Source organism: Coloeus monedula, assembly GCF_965178545.1.
Source record: "Coloeus monedula genome assembly, chromosome: 5".
NCBI classification, from domain to species: Eukaryota; Metazoa; Chordata; class Aves; order Passeriformes; family Corvidae; genus Coloeus; species Coloeus monedula.
This window is the reverse complement of record NC_138785.1, coordinates 36,205,017-36,227,102: the sequence shown is the minus strand read 5'-3', so window position 1 is coordinate 36,227,102 and position 22,086 is coordinate 36,205,017. Positions and strand designations below refer to the sequence as shown.

The following is a 22,086-nucleotide window of genomic DNA, read 5'->3' as shown; positions in this document are numbered from 1 at the left end:
GCACGTACTGTCAGTATGTAACAGTTTCTCTTCGCTGCTCGTTCCTTCTCACACTTTTCCTTTGCTCTGGCATGGCTTTTCCATGGGCTGCAGTTCTTCAGGAAAATGTGCTCTGGTCTGGGCTTGCCACAGTTTCTTTGGGTATATCCCTTTGCTCTGGCATGGGTCTCCCAGGGTCTGCAGTTCTCTGCCACGAGCAGCATCATCTCATCTCTCTCTGACCTTGGTGTTCCCTGTTGTGTCTCACCGTTTCTGTTCCCACTTCTTCTCTCCGCACCGCATTTTCCGCTCTCTCTTGGCTATGCTTTCACAGAGGCACCGCTGGCTTTGCCGAAGGGCTTAGCTGTGGCCGCAATGTCTCCACTGGGGGGCTGGCAGGAGCCAGCTGTTCCCAAAACGGGAGAGCCGCACACCTCTTCCCACAGAGGCCACCCCACAGTCTCTGCCCTACTCCCTCTGCCGAAACCTTGCAACACGCAGCTAATACAAATCTAAAAAGCAGAGTGTTCCTCAAGTCTAGGGAATAAAGCTAACATTAAAAATTAGATTAATTAGGTCAACAGGATGGCAGATGGAACTTAAAATTAAATATGGAGGCAGCTATGCTGGAAAGGTAATTGAACTATTTATGCACCTTGCTCAGTTCTGAATTAAATTTAACTAATTCGGGAAAGCAACCAAATGTCATTGAAGGCTTTGAGTTAACATACCGTTGCTGTTTAAAAGACAAAAGCCAGAAAGAGAGGGAAGAGTGCGCGATCCTTAGAAAAGGGGATAACACGGGAGACAGCATCACAATGTGCCTCCATCAGCACTCAGGCGATTCGCGAGCTTGTGTCTCTCCTTGCCCCGAAGGCGCGGGAAGTTCTATCATGACATGACTGTGAGTTTTGAAGGATCGTGTCCGCCTAGGGGTTTTCGCCCATTTAACGCGGGGTGCGAGGTGCCAGCGCAGCTGTAGCGAAGTTCCAGCGGCATCCCCCCCACCTGGAGGAGGCGGCGGCACAGCGCGGCTGCTGCGGGGCCGGGCGGGGCGCGGCGCGGGTGAGCCCATGCCCGGGGATGTGCCCGTGCTCCCGGCCTCGCGCGGCTCCCGGCAGCGCGGGGTGCCCGGCTCCGGGCGGGAGCGGCGGGCGCGCGCCTCTCCCGGTGCGGCGCGCGGGGCGGGGGCGGGGCGGGGCGGGGCGAGGGGCGGGCGGCGCGCGCGGCGCGGGAGCGGGGCGGACGGACGGGCGGCCGCAGACGGCGGCGCGTGCGGAGAGGGAGCGGGCGCGGGGCCGCCTTTCCGGCCGCGGCGAGGAGCGCGGGTGCGGGGCTCGCAGCAAGGTGACGGGCTGGGCAGCCTCCCCTTCCCCTTCCCCCTCGCCGCTTTCAGGTGGGCGAGGGGGCCCGCCGAGGGCGGCTGTCCCGTGCCCCGCCGGCAGCCCCCGGCCGGGGTTCGGCTCCGCTGTGGGTAACCTCCCTGCCCGTGTCTCCTCTCGCCCAGATGCTCACGGCAGCGGCAGCCTTGGTGTGCGTGTGTGCAGCAGCCTGGTGCAGCCCGGCGGCGGCGGCGGCCGGGGGCAGACCGGACAGCGGCAATTTTCTGGACGATAAACAATGGCTCACGACTATCTCCCAGTACGACAAGGAGGTCGGGCAGTGGAACAAATTCCGAGACGTAAGTTCAGCCCTTCGACCCTGCCAGCCGGCAGCCGCGCCCGACCCGCTCCCGCTGGTTCCGTTCGTGGAGGGCATCCCTTGAGGAGCGGGGACTGGGGTGCAGCCTCAACTTCCCCCCCTTCTCCCCGAATTTTAATTCTTATTTTAATTGCCTGCGGCGCCTCGGCGAGGAGGATGGGAGTCCCGCCGGGCAGTTCCCGGTGCGCTGCCGCCGCGGAGCGGCCAAGACCGCCCGGCGTGCCCCGGGCCGTGCGGGGCGCCCGGCCCGCACCTTCGGGGCCCAGCGGGCCGGGCCGCGGGAGCCGCTTCCCGCCCTGCGGGTCTCCAGGCGGTGGAGGGGGGGAACCGCGTTTGTCCTCCCTTCTCCGGTTTCCCGCCCCGCTGCGGGAAGGGATGCGGTGGGGGCGCCGGGCCGGGCCGGGGCAGGGGGTCGCCCCGCCGCCGCTCCGCCAGTGCCGCCCGGGGCAGAGCCCCCTGCCTCCCCGGGCACCTGGCAGCCGCGCCGGGCGGGAGCACCGTATCTCGCTGTGCCCTGTCAGAAGTGCCGGCAGGGCGGGCGGGGGAGAAGGGGCAGCGTTCATGGCCGGGGGTTGCCGTGTCAGGGGTGCGGGGCTTCAGCGCGGCGGGTACGCGGTGTCCGGAGCGCCGTGCTCGGAGCCCAGGAGCAGCAGCCCCAGCCTGACCCGAATCTCATCAGTTACGAAACCTGCCGCTGTAAGGTGGCTCTGTCCTCAGCGGGCTTCGCCTGTGCGCCTAGTTTGGGCTGTGTTTGCTGCCAAGTTTAGTGAAACACAACCAGTTCAAAAGCCGTTCACATTTCTGTCAGTGGAAAAGATTTTCTTTAATCATCCAGTATCCTGCGTCCCTTGGTGTCACTTTTGGAAATCCGAATTCCAGCCGTGCAAAATAATTTTCTGTTTCTTTACTATTTAGCCTACTGGATTTCTATAATTTAGTGTAAAGCATTGATTAGGTTTGCAACTTCAGAGGCAACAGGTTTCTTCTTGTTCTACAGCTTGCTGGTGACTGTGGTTTGCTGTAGCAAAGTGAAGTAAATGTCTCTAAAAAGTCTCTTATTTTTCTGAGACCTGGAGTGACTTGTGATGCATGAATACATGCATTCTGCCTTTATGTCTGTGTTGTATGTGGGATGCAAACTTGGCTATTTATCTTAAGCAACTGGGAAAGAACTACTAAAGTTGTGTGAGAACTTATTTTCCCAAAAGTTTTTATTAAACAGTGTAACTCTGGTGTTTGACAACACTTCCAATCAGTAGTCATATATTTTTTTTTTTCCTTGAATATCTTAAAAAAAACCCCTTAGGTTCATGTGAAAAATACCTGTTCAGTGTGACGTGCTTTGGGACCTGTGATTTTGGAAAAAAAGAAAATGCTATAGAAATGTTCTAGGATTGAAGGCTGCTGCTAGAAAACTCCGAAATAAGTATATCAGTTATGTTTTGTAATTGGGCAAAGTCATTTATGTGAGGACTAACCTGCAAGGCTGAGGAAGCCAAGTGCTCTCTAATGCCTGTCTCCTGGGTGCCCGCTGACATGTACTGTAATATTGGATATTAGCCAGATAATTTATTCTGTGACAAGTAGGTGTCCCCAAGGGTTTTAAGAGTGACTGCTTTGAGGAAGTACTGCATACTGATTCTTCTGAGGCAATTTGCAAGTGTGCTGGCTTATTTTTACACTGTGTTAAGTTTTATAAGGCTGGTGCTTCAGTGAAGAGTATGCTATTATTTCTTATGCAGAATGCTTTTGTCCTATTGATTGGTACCCAGTCTGGAATATTTATGGATGGTCCTAATACTTCACAAGGCTCTCCCTTTAAAGCATGGATAGTTTTCAGTAATTCATAACATATAACTGTAGAAACCCCCAAAATTTTGTTAATCTACCTGTACAGGAATGCATGAGAAAAAATATCTTGTATGATCACTTATCAGTTATCATAGTTAAATATAACATGGTGGAGAAGTTTTAACATCCTACATTTTTATATAATTTGTAAATTTATTTGTGTGACTATAATTTGTTGGTTTTGAAATTGAGGTTAGCAATGTCATTAGCGATTCAGATGTGGCCTCCTGTTAAGGAGCAGGACAACAGCATTTGAAACATATGTGGGGTAACTGTCTTGCAGACTTAAAATCAAGGTATGCAAGGCCTGTGTTTGTAATTTAATTCTCTGGTCAGAGTAGGATGTTTTTTGCAGGCTTTAAGTACCCTACAGATGTAAGGGTGAGATGGAATTCTGGTGTGAAAAGAAGTATTTAAAAGCTTAACTTAAGACTTAACTGACAGGACTGATTAATGTGAAAGATAATGACCCTGAATTCTGGCTCATTGGCTCAGTTTCTTAAGAGTTTTGGATCACAGTGAGAAAGAACACAGTCATTCAGAAAGGCAACCCTTACCGAACCTGATAAACAGGATATGATACTTTATTCATAAAAAACCAAAAACCAAGCCAGCCCACAAACCTAGCTTTCTTAACATCTTCTAAAATGTCAGTTTTGTCACTAAGTGTTATGAATGTAGGATTATTAGCTAAGATCTTTTCAGTACTTTTTATAGGCAGAACTGTAACTGACTCTTCAATTCTTTTGAATGGTCTTGATCATTCTGACAAATCTGTTGAAAATAATGAAATAGGTCTAGGCAGGAACTGTGCCTTAAAGTGCAACAGTGGGAACTAGATGTGTGTTAGAGGCTACCTACATTCCCACATCTTTTTCTTGTGCAAAAATTGAGAATGGTCTTATTTTTAAATAGGAGACTTTGCATCTTAAAGATGGGGGGAGATGGGATATGTCAAAAATCAACTCCCTTGAGTTGTGTGTGGAAGTCAAACGTTTTGGGTTCTATACAAGGGTACGTTTACTAGCCTGAAGTAGCTGGGGAGGAGGAGTTTTTAACCCAGTCTTAGTGCTGCTGCAGTCCAGTTGCTGAGTAGCTGCAACTGTTCATGTCTGTCACTAAAATAAGTCTCAGGGTTGATGTGTTTATTAAGGTTTTCCAAGCTCCTTGTTAGGCTGCTTCAGCAGCCAGTGGTGTCAGGATGCTGGGTGGTCCTAGCCCATGGGAATCTGTTTATTTCAAGCTTGGGAATTGAGGCTTTTCAGTAGATGCTGTAAGGGGTATCATCTTCATTCATATTTTGTTATATTGATAATGCTTTGTGGTAGTGGTTTTATCTATGATGATTGCACTAGACATTTGATAAACACATATATATACTGCAGTTTTTCTGAAATAAAGATTCTTCTTTTTGAAAAATATGATCGAGAAATGGCATTACATTTATTCTCTCCTGCTTTGAACATCCTAAATCTTATCTGGCAAACGTTCATTACTCATAATGCTGTAAATCTATGGTGAAAAACAGAATATAGGAGTAAAGGAATTATTTTTCTTTCTGATTACTTTCCAAATCATGGTGGTATTTCTAATCCTAGAGCAAAACACAATAGCTTTGTAATTTAAAATTACTTTGTCTTTTTATATCGTCTTTACAGTCCATTGGACAAAATTGCATAGTTGTCTATTGTATCACTATCTAAAAATCTTTCAGACTTTCTTTTTAGAAATTTTAATTTCTTTAAAATTCAATGAAACAACATTCTACAGCGTAACTCATTTTAGTATTTGATGTTTGTAAACAGTGTCCTGTGCATTTGTGTTCATTAAAAAGGTATTTGGTATGGTACATTTTACTTGGTGCTGGAAGAGAGATTTGTAGGTTCTAACTTGCGTATTAGTGATTTGTACTTTTCCTTTTCAGAGGTCATAATTTAGGTGATTATTTTCAAATTTAAGTTGATAAATTAACTCCACAGCTCAACTGTCATAGTATTGCCATGAAATAATAGGATCCTATTATTATGATGCAGTAACCAGCTACATCCTGCTACAGTGTTAACTATCATCCCACCATGTTAATATAGTTATCTAAGGTAAAGGAGGTAGAAGAAAATTGAACAGACCTTAAAGCCAATCAGCTATGCAGAGGAAGTTTGCACTGGTAATAACTCCTTTTTACTCTGCTTTGCTGTGGGCTGTTCTCACACTGACGATCAAAAATACTGCCTTCTACAAGATGTGGCAAGTTTGGGCAGCTCATGTGGTCTTCCCAGAGGAGTCTTTTGGAAGTATTTAAAGAGTATGTTTTTTCAACATCAGTGAAAGCTAAACCTCTGTGTTTGGAAAGGAGATAAATCAAATACTAGGTTTCCATACCAATTCACTAATAGCCAGCATTCATTATTCCCTTGTCTGTTTTGGAGGTTTAAGGCTTCTCAGAAACAAACATTGCCCCTCAACTAAGCTCCATGATACTCTGCGTTACTGTTGTGAGCAGAACATCCCTTTCCAACTCTGGATCACAATTACAGCTTTATACAACTGAGCAAGCCAAAGGCTCTTTTAAAAAGGATTTATCACAAGTTCTTTGCACTTTGCTGTGGGAGTACTGTGTAAATACTTGGAAGGTTTTCATGCTTCCAGAGTGGGGTACCAGTAACTTTACTTGAAGAGGAGGAGGACTTCTGTTCAACAAGTTTTTTGCATTGGACAGGAAGCCCTCCTAGTTTTTGGAAGATCCTAAATGCACTTTAGAGGAAATCAGTATTTAGGATTGAATAGTGTGGCACTCACTGTCTTTTTTCTAACTCATGTTAATTCATTGTTAACAGTTGTGAAAAAAGATTTGGGGGTCTTATTTCTCCGGTACTTTTTATGCTTATTATTGGGTATGGCAGCTCTTTTATGACATACATATGTCATGATCATGACATCAGGAGAAAATGGAATTGCAAAACAGGAAAGATTAGCTGCTTCTTTATGTTACCTTAAGCCTAAATTAAACAGAACTTGTAGTTAACATGAAGTTACTTTTGCAAATAGGGTGTTGAATCTTTTCCATGTGCCAGCCTGTTAGCCGAAACTAACTGGCACTTCTAAATTAGTATCAGACACTTTTTTTTCATGACTTACTTTGTATGATCTGAGTTTTATTAATATGGTGAAAGAGGAAAAATTTTGAAGCCTAGGAGGTCTGACAGAAAGAATAAGTGTTTTGTACCTTCACCTGTAATAACTGCCTTTGAAATGAAACTAATAAGGACTTGACTGCTCCTTTTTAAACTGTAAAATATGGGAAAGTGTTAGGAATTTGTATTAATTTTAACTAATTAAGGAAATTTAAGAGGCTGTTGAATTGTTCATAACTTCTAAATGGAACGTGACGAATTCTAATGGGAAAGAGTACTGTAAATCTTAATTTTTCCTTTCTTCTATATTATTGACAGAGGCTTCTAATTTTTATGTGTGCATTTAAGTCATTCTCAAGTACAGATTCCTTTTTTCTTTCACATTACTTTTCCTATGGCCTGTTTTTGCTGCCTGTTTCTAGTGACAAATATTTTTTTGTCTGAAAACGACGAGTCTACTATCTCAAACTGTTGTTAACATTGGACTCTTAAATGTCTCTTGGAAGGCATTAACTTGGAAGCTCTTTATATAGCTAACGTTTAGAAGTTAAGTAAATGGTAATGTGCTTTTCCTTAGATTGCCCTCATAATCTAAAGTAAAGCTGATAACATTGTTTCATCTTATCTTTATCTCCTTTCTCTGAAGAATAATCTTTATTTTATATGCTGTAGGTTATTTAGAGGCTATGGATACCCAGTCTTTTCTTGTCTTTCCATTAAATCTTATTGGGATTGACTCTAGCCATCTGTGCTTATTATAGTGTAGTATAAATAGCTTTGTAATACACAAATAGATGGAAACAGTAACAGAAACTGCACAGGCTATCTTGGCTTTACAATCAGAAAGGAAAGATGTCTAAGAGGTTTTGCGAGGGGTGGAAGAATGTAGGGAACAGTAGATTGAGCAGAATTAGAATATTTTTAGACTGACACCATTAAATCTTTTTTTCCTATCTCCTCTGTTTCTATTAATTCATAATATTAAAGCATTTGATGTAATTATCTGCAGAAAAGAGAAATAATAGCTTGGATTAGTGTGTTGGCAAGTGTTGGCCAGTTTCTGAGTGTAACTCCTTCGACTAAGTTGAAGCAGTCTGTGTCATGTCCATGTTGTCATGACTCCTGGTGTGTCCTTGTTGTCCCTGCATCCCCTCCCTTCCCCGCAATATATGCTGAAGGAAATAAAAAAATCTTTCAGCATCTGGTTACTTTTTTGGAACCTAGCTTTAGACCAACTCCCATGTATTCAAGCATAAGGCAACTTTTATTCTAACGAAGGTATTTCTATCATATTTTTATCAGTATAGAAATAGTACTTTAGTAAAATATCTGTAGTTCTGTTTTGTGTTAATTTTTCTAATGTAGACTTTTTTACAATTTTTGTATTGATTTTGCAATGGTGTTGTTTGTTGTTTTTCTATTATCCTATTTGTCTTGACATATTTTAATGTCTTAGAGACATAGACATAGAGAATTTCTTTTTCTGCATCTGTATGTCCCACTGTGCTTAGTGCTAAAAATCTTGCCTGTTTGCTTTAGAAACAAATACTGTGGAGGCAATTCTAGTAAGTGCTACCATAGTGGATTGTATTAAAAGTTTTTGTAATTTTAATATTTCTTGAAATTTGATTTCTGAAAGAGAAAAGTTAGTGGATAGTAATATCAGTGTTTGGAGCTTCACTGGTCATTTTTACCTAATTTGAACAATCCTTAGTTATTTGTTAGGTATTTTTTTTTAATGGTTTTTCACTTTTACTGTCCCATTTCACATTGATAGATTACAGAGGGAAGATTCTGTAGGAATTAACGACGTACCTAAAAAAGGTGCTGCAGTGTAAGGTAGCAACCTTGGACAGGACACAAGGAGAGCTAAAATGAAATTATCACCCATGACAAAGCTTTCACATTACAATGAGGATGTGATTTCACTGCTCTGTTATTATCTTTGCAAGTGGCTGCTTTAACAGAACACAGTAAGTGAATGGGTTCAAAAGATTTAAATCATTCAAACTTTCTGGTATTTTACCACTTCCAGAAAGTATTATCTTAATATATTGTTATTACAGACTATCCAGTGCTTGACATTTTGCTGCAGAAAATTCTTATGAACTAATTTTTTATTTTCTCATGTGATACCTAATCATTGACTCAGAAGAGACTGTCAGTTTACAGCTTGTTCAGTATCTCTCTAAAAAAGTCTGCAAGTCATCAAACAGTTTTATGTAGTGCGCTTACACTGGGGCCTACATGCAGCTGAAAACAAACTCCTGTGACATTTTGGAGCTTGCTCTTGATGATGAAATTAATTCCAGTTGTTAAATCTTTGTAGCACAGCAGTGAGAAGTACAGAACTTACTCCTTGTTATATGCTACTGCATGTGAAAAATGATCTGTGTTTTACCAGCTACTCATTAAAACAGAGGGAAGTTATTAACATGAAGAGTGTGGGGATCTATATTTAATGATGCATATATGTTTGAGGTTTTGGCAGGGCTTGTATTGGTGACTGGAACATCACTTCAGGAGAAAACCCAAACAGTGATTCTTAGAAGTGAAATCAATTGATTGTTAGGTAAAGCAGCAGTGACAAGAATCCATTGTAGAAAGTGCCCTTCCAGCCTTTTGTGAAAGAGTAAGTTAGCCACTTTTGTCAGATTTAAGAAGTCCACGTCAAGCTCTGAGAACTCTGTATTCGTAAAGTTTAGGGCCAGAGTGGACTGTTGGATTTGACAACAAGTTTGCCTGTATATAGTGGCTTATTTACTTTTATCCTGACAGATTATATTACACTCAAAAATTCTACTTTGGCAAAAGCATTTCAGGTTTTGGGAATCTTTGTGTGCTACTGGCATAGATTAAGGCTTGCACTCTTAAGGCCTGCACTGTGAGGGAATTAATTAGCTGCAGTATTCCCAGATGATCTAGGCAACAGATTTATGCTGTTTTGCAGAAGAATAAGGAAGAATACCATTTAAATTCATATTGCTCTGATCTGGAAGCATTCCCTTCTTCGGCCCAAATACGAAATGACTGGAACGAGTGCTTGATTTTTCTTATGCTAATTTGCTGTTTAAAAGGATTTCTATTCTACCATCTTCGCAGAATTATCTTGTGTGCATTGTCAATAAAAGCCAATTGCTTTTATGTGAAAAATCACAGATGATGTTGGAATGCAAGCCAATTCAAATCTTAAGGAAGATAGAGAAATGGCCTCAGAATTTTCATTAAGATAATCACCAAGATACATATTCGCTGTCTTGATCGGGTGTTTGAGTCTTTAAGCATACTGAGAATTAGGTAGGCGGTCTTGTTTCCAACATCCAGGAGCAAAGAACGTGAATGTGAAGAGCTCTTAGTTGCCAAAGCCAGGAAAGGGCTGTCAGATTGCTCACTGTATTGCAAATAGTGCACAATATTTCATATGTGAACTGGATTAAAGCGCACTAAGTGCGTAACTATTTTAAAAATCTTATTAAATCTAGCATTTCTCTCCTAAACTGCTAAACTGTTCAATTTTTCATGCAGGTGCTTATTTTTTATATATCAAACTTTGCTCAGGAATTCTTGGTAGGAAGTTACAAGGTCCTGTTTTGATGAAATCTGGTACTTGGGGCATGAGCAGACAGAATTTCTTTACACTATTAAGAAAAAGACTCAAATATGTTAGAAAAAAGGGTTGGTTCCATCTGTGATATCCTCTGATATTCATCAGTTCCTCAAAAGAAAATACCCTCTCAAAACATGCAGGGATATATGCCCAAGACTGCCTTGTAGTTACTGTAAGTAGCGTCTTGGCCAAGTTAAGTGTAACATGATTATGAATCATGAGATTTCTCCCTGAGATCTGCGGGTGTAGTCTCGTAAAGATGGAGAGGGAGGCATATGCAGAAGTAGAATTCACTGTGTAGATTTTTACTGCAGATTGAAGAATTTAGAAATATAAAACCTCAAACATTCAATGTTCTTCATTAGGACTGAATGTGTATTTATAAACTGGGTTCTACACAGTAGTAGAACTGTGGTTTGGACAAAAGCTACTGTACCTTTCTGTGTTTGCATACTTTTTACATAGGCTGAATGTTTACAATTCCTCTCTTTTTTCATTCCCATGTAAAATGATAGTTTCTTAGGGCATATGAAACTATCACTTTTTTCCTCCAAGTTTTCTAGATTTGGATTGTAGCACAGCTTCTGTAAACAGGATGTGGGAACCCAGAGTGCAGAGAATATTTCTCTGCCTGTTTTGAAGGGTTCTACCCCCCTGGACAACACTGTTTTTGACCTTCATCCATGGACAAAATTGCCTACCCTTTGGGAAGAATTAGAATCCACACTGGTGTGAATTAGGTGATAGAATATTATGTGAGATTGTCACAGGGTGAAAAACTTAAGAGGTCTTGGGTTTATGAATATATAAAATAGATAAAAGCAAAAAACATCAAAATGGAGGATTGTTGTTGTTCTCCAGACCTTTTTCTTCTTCTTCTACTATTCCATATTCTGCAGTAGAAGTAGTTTGGGATGATTGGATAAAGAAGTCCTCAGTTCCTGTCTATGTGACAAGATAATTGGTAGAAAAGTGAAAATACCTTTTGTTTTAAGTGACCATTGTTTAGTTTACCTTTAAAAAGCCTTGAGCTTTCCTGCATTTTGCCTTTTGTATGTTGCTCTGCTTCATGCTATGCTGTCGGCATGTGAATTACTGGTAAGATATCATAAACAACCTGAAGAACCCGAAGAAAATACAGAAGTCCGTTCGTGTCTCGGACTCCTGACAAAGACTCTAAAAAGCCTCCCCCATCAGGGGAGGCACAATCAAGGTGCTGGACTGCATCACAGAAGACATTTTTGAGTAACATAACTCACTGGAAGACAATAACATTTTTCCCCCAGAAGGTTCTGAAGTACTAATGTTAAGAGTTTTGATGTCCAGCACATGGAAAAGTTGAAATGATGTATATGTTTTGGTTTGGTTTTTGTTGGGTTTTTTTGTTTCTTTTTAAAATAATAAATGAACCATGCCTTGGGTGTGTGAGGGCACCCACACACACGCTTATGCTAACTGGTATCTCAGATCAATAAAAATGTAAAGTGATTTTATGCTGTCTATCCCTCATTCTGAGGAGCAAAGTACCTCATAGAGTATTAGAAGTATTTTATAGATCCAACCTCACCATGTCTGCAGTTTTATCTTACCGTTTGATATCCCCTTCATTGCAGATCGTTTTTGGATATATACAGAAAGTGACATGGATTTAACGATGTTTGTAGTGTGCAGAATAAAATAATAATTCTAAATTCATATCTCAGATTTGTGAGGCAGTTATTATCTGAAATAGTTTCAGTTCACTGACTGGAAGAACTACCTCTTTTTCTACATGCCTATAAATATCACATAAGAACAAGGCAAGTATTGCTACAAACGTAGTGATTGTCAAGAAAATGTTTGTTTGAACTCCAGCTTCTCCAAGAAAGGGGGGAGAAGTTATAAAAATAATACTTAAAGAAAATGTGAGAAATTATTCTGTGAAGCAAAGCTGATGTTTGATTCCAACAGTGCTTATCTGGTTGTAAAATGTGATAACATCTTACATAGTTTAGGTTTTAAAAAGATCTTTCTTGTCAAACAGATATTCCTTTAGCTGGAAAATAATTGAATTTTTTTTACAGTTGGGCTGTGGCTTTCCAGCCCAGTTTGAGTGTAGTTGGACTATTCAACAGCATGAATGTTAGGAAATCTTTTTCCTAAAATATTGTAAGTTGCTGTCAAACATTATTAATACTAAAAAGTTCATCTGGTTAGTAGTATCTGTATAGTGCTGCTTTTTCTACAGATATCTGTGCTTTTTGTTCTACTGCAGATAAAGGTTAGTAATTTGCACATGCTTAATTCCCACATACACAGATCCTACTCTTGCTTGGTTATATCAGAAAGATATTTTTATCACTGACAAAAAGTACTAGTTGAAGCTAAAATTTCTACAGCTGTAAAAGTTCTTGCAGTATTTATACAACTGAGCTAAAATATGTCCATGTGCAGCATTCATTCATACTGCAGTAAAACAAATTTAAGCTTGAAAATGAAGTAGATGCATTTTCAGATTTGACAAATGAATTTTTCAGTTGTTTTAATTTAGGTAGCTGTAGCCAAACAGCTTGCTCATTAGACCAAAAAACCTGCCAGGAGTAATCAAGCATAAGGATGAAACAAAAGACATTGTGATGTATTATTTTACATCTCGTGTTTATCAAGAGAAGTGGTTGATTGAAGGAAAATGAAGGAAAAAAAAGAAAATAATCTTCATAATGCTGAATTAATTATAATTTCAAATTTGAAAAGCATCAGTGATGTGTAGTCAGCTAACCCTATGTGGTCTGAAATGTTAAAGGAAATTGTTCAAATAGTGTATTTTTAAAGAGTTTTGCAGGAAGTGAAATGTTTCTGCTTGAAGACTTAGGATTGCTTTCTTTTCCCCATTTTATCAAATCTTCACTGTGGATTTCTCTGGGATCATGTCGTATTAGACTGGATCTGAACCTGGTTTGCTGGTAGTCTTGTCTAATCGAGGTCACAGAGGATATGTTCACTGATGTTTGTGAGAGGTGGAATTATGCCAGTCTGCTTATTTTAAATCATTATTTTGCCACTTAGTTTACAAAACAGACTTCTGGATATATTTTGCATCTTCGAAAAATGGAAACAAAGCATACTTGAAATGGAGAACAAATTAAGTCGTCCAGTAAATTAGTCTAAGTACCAAGACTGTTGTGTGGAGGGGTTTTTTTTGCATTATTTTTTTCCTTTTTGCTTTATTAGGTATAAGAGAATTCAAGGTTCGTTGCTACTTATGGAGTACAATGAAAACACTGGTCTTTATTTTGTTAAGTTACTGTATTTGAATGGGGATTTTATTTTCCTTTTCAATGAATTATTTTCCTGAATAAATTGTTACTTGTTTTTTATTCTGCGGCTCTTCCCCCCTGCTTCCCCTCTTCACCCATTTGCGAGGTGCAGGTAGAAAACAATCTTTCAGTTTCACTGATATGAATCAAAGTATTTCATTTTGCCTAATTCATCTTCAAGGATTTCTGTTTGTGTATTTAAAGTCTGTGTCTGATTCATTTGCTGCATTGCTTCATGGAATTGTGGGTAGGTGCCTCTCTGCTGCCTTTACATTCCTGACTCCTACAGTGAATTGCATATTGTATGATCACTCTGCTTTCCCCTTTAGCTGAATCACATGTTGCACTGTGCAGAACAGTGCAGAAAGTCAAGTAAATTGGAGGGTGACAATTATGAAGTAGAAATAAATAAAATCAGACAAGCATTAAGAAAGCTGCAAAGTGCATAGCAAGACAATATTTCTGAGGCAAGATTTTCATCCTGTATCAGGCCATTTATATAGATAATGATACTGTGATAAACTAAAGCTGAGTAACCTATTTTGTCAGAGGTATTAAAGCATCTGTTGCATGGCTTAATTCTGTGGGAAATCACAGGGTTGATGGCAAAGCAAAGTACTGGAATGGATTTACACAGTAGCTGCTTTTTTCATCTGGTGCTAGAGTAGATTCATCATCTGGTGTTGTTAATTCCTATTAGATGTCCCAAGTATGGTACAAATCTGTAGGCAGAACAAGTCAAAACCTAGTTTAGGTAAGATATACCATCATGTAATTATAACTAAATTTTTTTGAAGTCTCTATTTAATCTCTGTTCATATTATGGTATATCCTACTTAACTTCACTCGTCTTAAGTGAAGTTCTGTTACAACTCTCAGATTTGTTTTCTTAAAAAGTCACTGAATAATTTGATGTTCCTAACATTTGCTTTTTTTCCTCCTCTTTATTCAGAAATCTGCTTAGCTGTTTGCTATTTCCCTCCTTGACTAGGCAACACAATAGGTTGTTCATGTTTAAGTATTTTCACTAAAATCAAAATATTTTACATCACTTCCCTTTTATGACATGCACCAGAAAATTAGAAATGAGAGTAGGAGGAAATGAAAGTCAAAATTTTATTGCTGTTACATCAGCTGTAGGGATTTGCAGCATGTACTTTCTAGATTTCTTTGACACTGGTCACAGTGAAAAATGTCCCTGTTTATTCAGCCTTTACACCAGGTTCAAGTCCCTGGTCAATCCCATAAACATCTCAGTTGTTAGTGTTGCTTGTAGTCTCCAGGCAAGAACCAATAATTTTATGACTTTTCTATACCAGTTCATTTTTATGTGTTTGCCATGAGAGAACTAGAAAAATGGGTGAAGGAAGAACTTCTTCCTTTTTCAACCTGGGTCTAAATAATCAGTATCACCCCTGTTTTAAACAGTTAAATGCATGAGACTCTAAACTCTGAAACTGAAGGTCAACAGCACCATCCATCCCTGGGGGGTAGAGCTAGTGGGCATGTAAACTGCCTGCCCTCCCTGAATGTGGATTAGTGGAAAGCTGGGCAGTACAGTTGCATTGTATCAGAAATAGAGCTGCTTATCTGAAAAACTTGAGTTTCAGATCAGAATTCCAGGTCTTGCCACTTAGGTCATGAATTTGGAAGAATTTTTCTCGTTCTGTTTTTGTCCTTTCTGACAAGTAGACTGTATGAATCTGGAAGTCTTCCTGCTTTCTTCCTGCAAGTTTTAAGTTTCTTAAAGACGGATTTGAGTGAATGGTGGGCTTGCTTAAGTTAAATACCTATAACAAGAATCTGTTTTATTTGTGTGTATTCTGTGAAATTTGACTGTGACTCCTAGATAATGCCTTCTGCTTTTCAAAATACAGGTACTTTTGTGTTTTTGTCGTTTGGTGGGATTTTTTTTGGTTTGGTTTTTTTTTTTTTTTTTTCTCATTTAGAAGGAATTATGTACCTGATTTCTATTATAAACCAGGACAGTTTGGCAGGGAAAATGTCTTGTAAAAAGTGTAGGTTGTTCACTGGGAAAAGGGTTTAAGAAATAATCGAGTTATAGGGGATTAAAAGGACGTTAAAGGCTTCACTCCAACAGTGTAAAATTAGTTAAGGACTTGATAATTTTATTTAGCTGTGTATTGCTGTTCTGAGTGATTTTTGGCTTGAGGTGTTAGGAACAGGTCTTTGTAATGACTGGCTGGTATCTCTGCTGCCAAGATGATTTGTAAGAACAGGGAAGAATCCTGAAATCTTCTTCAAACTCTATGTATTAGCTTTCTGAGAAAAGTTTGAGGAAACTGTGTGAAGTCTTATGAAACAGCAGAATACTTAAGCTTTTTGCTAAATACGAAATAGTATTGCATCACCCCAATAACTTTTGCTTTAAAGTTAAAAAAATAACACATATGAAATAATTATTCCATATTGTCCTTTGATTTACTGTTTCTCACCTAGTTTATTGTCATTGCTCAATTTACGTTGTTTTCTCTCTAGTTTCTTGCACACAGCAATTAAATCAGCATTCTGGGAAGAAAGCTTAAGAACAATTTAGAGGGTTTCTAAAGAAAAATTGCTGGTTTATGATCACATGAGTATTGTTCCATGATTCCTTCTGAGAATGGAACAACACAATTTGTGAGAAAATATTAATCCAAAGGCATTTGAGTACCCAGTTTTTACCTCATGGATGTCTAGTTACCCTGTATAGACGGCCTACTGCATGTGTTTATTTGGAGAACTGGAATTTATCTGATTCTTTTACTAGATCAGATTCCTACTTAATTTCCAGCAGTCTGTATTTTACTACACTAAAAACAGCTTGCTTGTTTCCTAAATCATTTAGTAACGCGATGAAAATAAGACTGAGTGCCAAGTCTTAATTTTCACTATAATTGTTAATGTTTGAACATGTTTAGTGCATCCTGAAATACCAATGATGAAGGGTCAGGTGTACTGATTTGTTAATACAGCATTTAACTATAAAGGTTTAATTTTAGTCCAGCACCACTGACCAATTCTTTGATAGGTTGGTATCAGTTTTAGACGGGTTCTGACACTGGATTTCTAAGTTGAACCAAACTGACAGTGTAGTTATTCTAGTTAATCACTACTGGGACTGATTTCTGCATACTGAATTTGAATTTCTCACATCTTGAGTGCTCAGTGCTCTGTGTTCTGTCCAGCAAAGAGTTTAGGCTTGTGGCTGATGTAAGCCTGTGAGCAGGCTTCCTGTGCAATCACTTGCTGTGATTCCATTAAGTGAGGTTATTAATTTGTGTTAAGATTGTTACTATCTGGCAAGTTTCTTTTTTCGGTGCTCATCCCAATAGTGTGGGGTTGTTTTTTAATAGATGAAATGGTTGAATTGTTTGCTTTTGGCATATGTAATGCCTTACTGGTGGGTTTGATATGACAGTATTACTTTGATGTTTCAGAAAGTTAAGCTCTGCTACTTTGGAAAGATTAATTGTAGCACCAGTTACTTTGACAGTGTAATTCACCTTTCATACACAAAAGAAAGGAAATATAATAAACTGTCAAGCTGCTGTAGTGTCTGAATTTATTTGGTTCTTTTTTTAAGAAAATGTTAAAACCACAGGGTTTTTTGACCACTGAAACCTGAGACCTTCTTTTAAATGAAGTTTCTCATTACTAATGCAGTAAAAGTATCCAGATCATAGAATTTGTGGAGGGATCTTCTGTGCAGGAGAAAATAATGTTGGTGCCAGTAAATTTCAGATCAGGTTTGTAAGAACATGTAGATTAATTTCTAGATTGTTATTTGCAGGTATAACTGTCCTGAGCAAACATTATTCTTTTCAATATTTTAAAGTTTATTCAAGAGGAATATACATCAAGAAACCCAAAATCTTTTCGGTAGTTAATGTAGTTTATCTTATTTGGACATGTTTCAAAGTTTTATGTTAAACAGTAAAGCTAAAAGTAAGATTGTGTTCGAATTCAAGATGGCACTCAGTTTCTGCAGCTTCAGCTGTGTATCCCATCTTTGTCGTGTACTCTTCTGTGCCTGAAAATTCTTTATTTCCTTTATGTCTGGACACAAGCCACTCACTCCTTCCTGTGACTTGTCTCTTTTAAACTTAAACATTCCTGTAACACCCAAATCAACAGTTTATTTTGAACCCTGCCTTACAGGACGTGAATTGTAGAAACTTGCCTTATTTGTAAACTTGTTCTTCTGCAGATGTGTTTTTGTTGTAGATCTTGCACAATAACTTGCTGAAGAATAAGCAATAACTAATCAGGAACAGCAGAAATCAAGAGCATGACCTCAATTTTTTTATATCCTAGGGGAGCACTTACTGTATGAAATGTAACTTGAATATCATGAACTATGGGCCAGGTGTCTTTCAGCAGCCAACTCCCATAGTTTATGTGCTTGCATTTGGCTAGAGCTGCTATTCTGAAGACACTCTTCTGAACTAGATTTGTATGTTTTTTGAGTATCTAGGGAAAGTTTTGTGTTGGTAAGTTGTTTCAGGTTCTGTAGGGCTATTGATGAATACAGCAGATGAAAGTAGCTTTTAAATTGAACACGTGTAGAAAACGATCAGTTTCTAGATAGAAAATAGCCTTATCCAGTGGGATTTCTGTATAGTTTTCTTATAAAATGTGGAGTTTTTGATGTAAAATTAATTATTTTCAGCAGATCTGATGATTTCCACTGAAATGTTTGAAATGGTAAACAGTCAATTTGTCTTCATTAAGACTCTTTTTGTAGAAAGTGAAGATACATTGGTATGGAAAGTCAGTTGCATGCTCATGGACTTGTAGTATTAACTATTATACAGCACTGCCTGGGGAAAAAAAAATTCACCAGAAGTACTGGTGATTGTGAAAGGTTCTACTGTTATATGTGAAAAGTTCTTATGGTTGTAGTGAATTCAAGGTAGAACTGACCTAAGAACGAAACGATGTACTCTCTCAAACTATTGAAAAAAACCCTGTAAAACACCTGATAAAAATTTAAATGAAACCTGTGTGGTGTACTGCTATGTATGAGTGCTGTTAGACACTTCCAATTGTTACAGTTGTTTCACAATGCTAAAATTTATTTGTGGTCAGTGCCACAAATACTAATACCAGTTCTTGGTAGTTTCTGTCAGTACCTTGCTGTCCCATATCACTGATTTGGAATGGAAGTGTGATGCTGCAGTGTGGTTTCACAATAGACATCATATTTCTTGATGGATTTTGGTGATTGATTATATGTAGAGATATATGTGATTCTTAGATTATACTTTAAAAAAGCCCAAACAAACCCAAATGACTAAGCAACCAAAGAAGAAGCAACTTGCTGCACATAATTAAATTTTCTTGTTATTAAGTTAGCATTTGGATTTGGTTGCTTGGTGAATAATTCTTTAGCATATGTAGTCTGTTTAAAGGGACAAAGTAAATATGCTTAATATTTGCTTTCTGGTTTTTAAGGAGTAATTGCATATACTTTACATCTTCATATATTTTCCTGTTCATTTTTATTGGTCTACTACAATGTTTTTCATATCTTTGAGTATTGTGTTTACTTTTTTGTTGCTTTATTAGATAACTAATGGAACAAAGGAATTTAAGTGCTTCTCTAGGGGAAACAGGAAAATAAAATGTTGATATATATACAACAAGCACTAGAAGGGTATTCTCACTGATGTAAAAAGTTATAGCAACAGGATGGTAATTTCTTAGTAGCTGGATTTTTAAAGGCAATGTTATGTGTTTAGATTTATTTAGGTGCAAAACAGCAGGGCAAATATGTGGCTGTTTGCAGGAGGAGCAGGGTTTTTTTTAGTGTGTGCATATATATGCACATGCTGGACTTTTTTGTCAAAAATGTCCTTTGGCTGTTAACTGTAGGTCTGAGATGTTAATATTCTTCTCTTTTTTTAGACTGCAAGAAAAAACAGATGAGGCCAGATGCTCATTTTATGTCTTCTTTAATTGTAATGACAGAACTAAGCTTGAGGAAAGGGTCTTGTAGGTTCTTTTTATTAGATACCTTGCTATATATGGTGTGGCATAAATTAAATTTGTAGGAAAAATAAAAGCTTTTTTATTTTTGGGGGCTTTTTGTTTTTTTTTCTTTCTTTTGCAGTCAAAAATTATAAGCTTTCATTATTTTGCTTGAAAAGGACTCATGCAAAAATACTGACTTGTTAAGTTTGTCATGTGTATAATTCTGTCTTATATAGAAATATTTTATTTAAGGTGGGGATGTTAGGAAGACTTAAATCAGTTTGTGATAAATGGACAGCATATTATCCTTGCTGTATTAATTACAGTGCGTATAGAGAGGACCTTGGAATAATTTTTCTCTCCAAATGAAAATGGAAGATATTACTAAAACTCTTTATTATTTGCTTAAAAAGGTATTTGTCATCAGGGTTTCTGTCACTCCTATGGCTATTAATTTCTACTGAGCACTTTTGCTATCAGGGATGGAGATACATCTTTGAAGTTTATGTTGAAGAGTTACAGAAATGAAGTATGAGTAATCTTGTGAATTGAGTCCTGATTACAAAATTACTATCAACAGATACATGTATATGATGATTAATGTAAAATAAGTAGGTATAGAGAGCAAATGCTTTAGCTGTTCCTTCTGGTATCTCCCTGTGGAGACACTAAAGGTGCATCTACATGGCAAAATGCTCTCAAGAGATACAGGTAGTGAGTGAGGGTATGGAAGTAATAATAATAAAAATATAGAAATAGCATGGCTCTAGTAATGCAGGGCATTAAGCAAGCTAGTTTATCCTGTTTCTGAGCAATGCCTAAAAAAAGCAATATATGCTCACACTTTCAATGATTTTGGTGTTTGAATTTGGTGTGCAGAGGTGATTTGAATGGATCTATGTGGTACTTTGAACAAAATGTGTAGTTTTATAGCAAAGTACTTAAGTGCATTTGTATGAAGTAGCTTAATATAAACCTCATTTTTACTACCTCTAAGTGAAAAGTTAATGCAGAACAGTTAGCCAACTTGCTTGTAGGCAGCAGTTAGTCCATTGAGCTTATTTTTGAAGAACAGCCACTAAGCAAATTTATGTATTGTGGCTAGCAGGAAATGTATTACTGCTGCTTTCTGAAACCAGGAAACATTCAGTGGCAATGTGAAAGTAGGTTGTTGGTGTGCAATTATTTGAAGGCAACTGAAAATCACTGCTATTATCAAAAGGTTCCAAATATATTTAACTTACTTGTTGTTAAACCTGAAATTTGAAAAAATATTTCAGTTGTTGATGTCGTAATTTTTCTGACTTGGTAACTAAATTTTAATTCAAATGAAAAAGAAAAGGTGTTTTTTTAAAGAACATATTTGACACATTTCAGAAATTTTGTTTTTTTCTTTCAATAGTGCTTCAGAGCTCTCCAAATGCTTATGAGTATCAGAGGAAGATCCCATGGAGGTCAGGGGCTCTGTTTACTAATGGTATTCATAAATCAGCTATACTGCTACAGAAATTTTGATATTCCAGCTGGGACTTAATTCAGGACCCCCAAAGGTTAGAAGTGACGACTTTTTGATTTTCAGAGTACATATTTTCTTTGACTCTTTTTGTTCTAGCAACTGAATTAGGTATGAGAGGAGGAAAGATTCCTTAATCTGTGGGGGAAATTTATTCAGGTATTTTTTTCGGCCATGGTTAACCTCAATTCTGCGGTAAAGAATGCAGAGCAAAGAGGAGAATTAAAATGAGGAAAACAAGAGTACACACACTGAAGACTTTAGAATAGAAGGGAGAGATGGGGTTTTCCTTGTCTGTTTCTGACAGTGATTGGAGAGAGTGAGAGCATTGTTGGAGACGTTCATGTCCTCTGCTATGTATGCACATAATGTTTAGGTAATCTACCTGTTGAGCAGCAGAATGAGAGCAGACTCTTCCTGTTAATGTGTTTTTTTCAAGGTTCTCAAAGATAAAGCCACCTAAGGGAAAACAAATGTGTTCAAATACTTCAGAGGTGTCATTTAATTTGCTTAAGGCTATTGCATCTCCCCTTTTCCTGTAAGGTTAGAGTAGGAGCTTGACCTCAAAGTACCAAAATATAAGATCACAGTCATGGAAAAGCACATGACTGAGATTGGATATCATTTTCCCTGTTCCATTACACTTTATGATTATAAGAGTATTTAAGACAAGCTTAAGACTCCTCAAGTATGTATATGATAGTCTTGATATAATTTATGTTAAAATAGGAGGTATTAGTTAATATTACAGTAGCCTTTCTACGTTGCTAACTGTGTTCCTATACATTAGACTCTGTTTTCTGTTTTTCATTGTGAACTATCTGGAAATGGAGGAATTAGTAAGACATTTCTAAGGCTTTTAAGCCTTTCAGCATTGATTAGTGTGACAGTTGGAGAGGGAGAAATTTTGCTGAAGTTTTTATCTCCTGAAAGGTCATCCCTTTTCCGCATAATTTGAGCTGTAATTAAAAGGAAGAGTTGTTTAAAAGGGGAATGAGCTTAATGGATACTACACTTGTTTGAAAGGGCAAA

The 22,086-nt window shown here is 38.5% G+C and overlaps 1 protein-coding gene across 3 annotated transcripts in view; it reads left to right on the top strand.

Annotated features, from left to right (window-relative positions):
- Window positions 1–1,486: 1,486 nt before the first annotated feature.
- SPOCK3 (SPARC (osteonectin), cwcv and kazal like domains proteoglycan 3) overlaps window positions 1,487–22,086 on the top strand; it is a gene marked incomplete at both ends in the record, with an annotated part of 168,865 nt that continues 148,265 nt past the window's right edge. Inside the window, one exon of one of the 3 annotated variants that reach the window (XM_082282426.1) lies at window positions 1,487–1,660. In XM_082282426.1, the coding sequence (XP_082138552.1) occupies window positions 1,487–1,660 (174 nt within the window). The remainder of the gene's footprint in view (window positions 1,661–22,086) is intronic. The other 2 variants (XM_082282427.1, XM_082282428.1) reach the window with 2 other exon arrangements.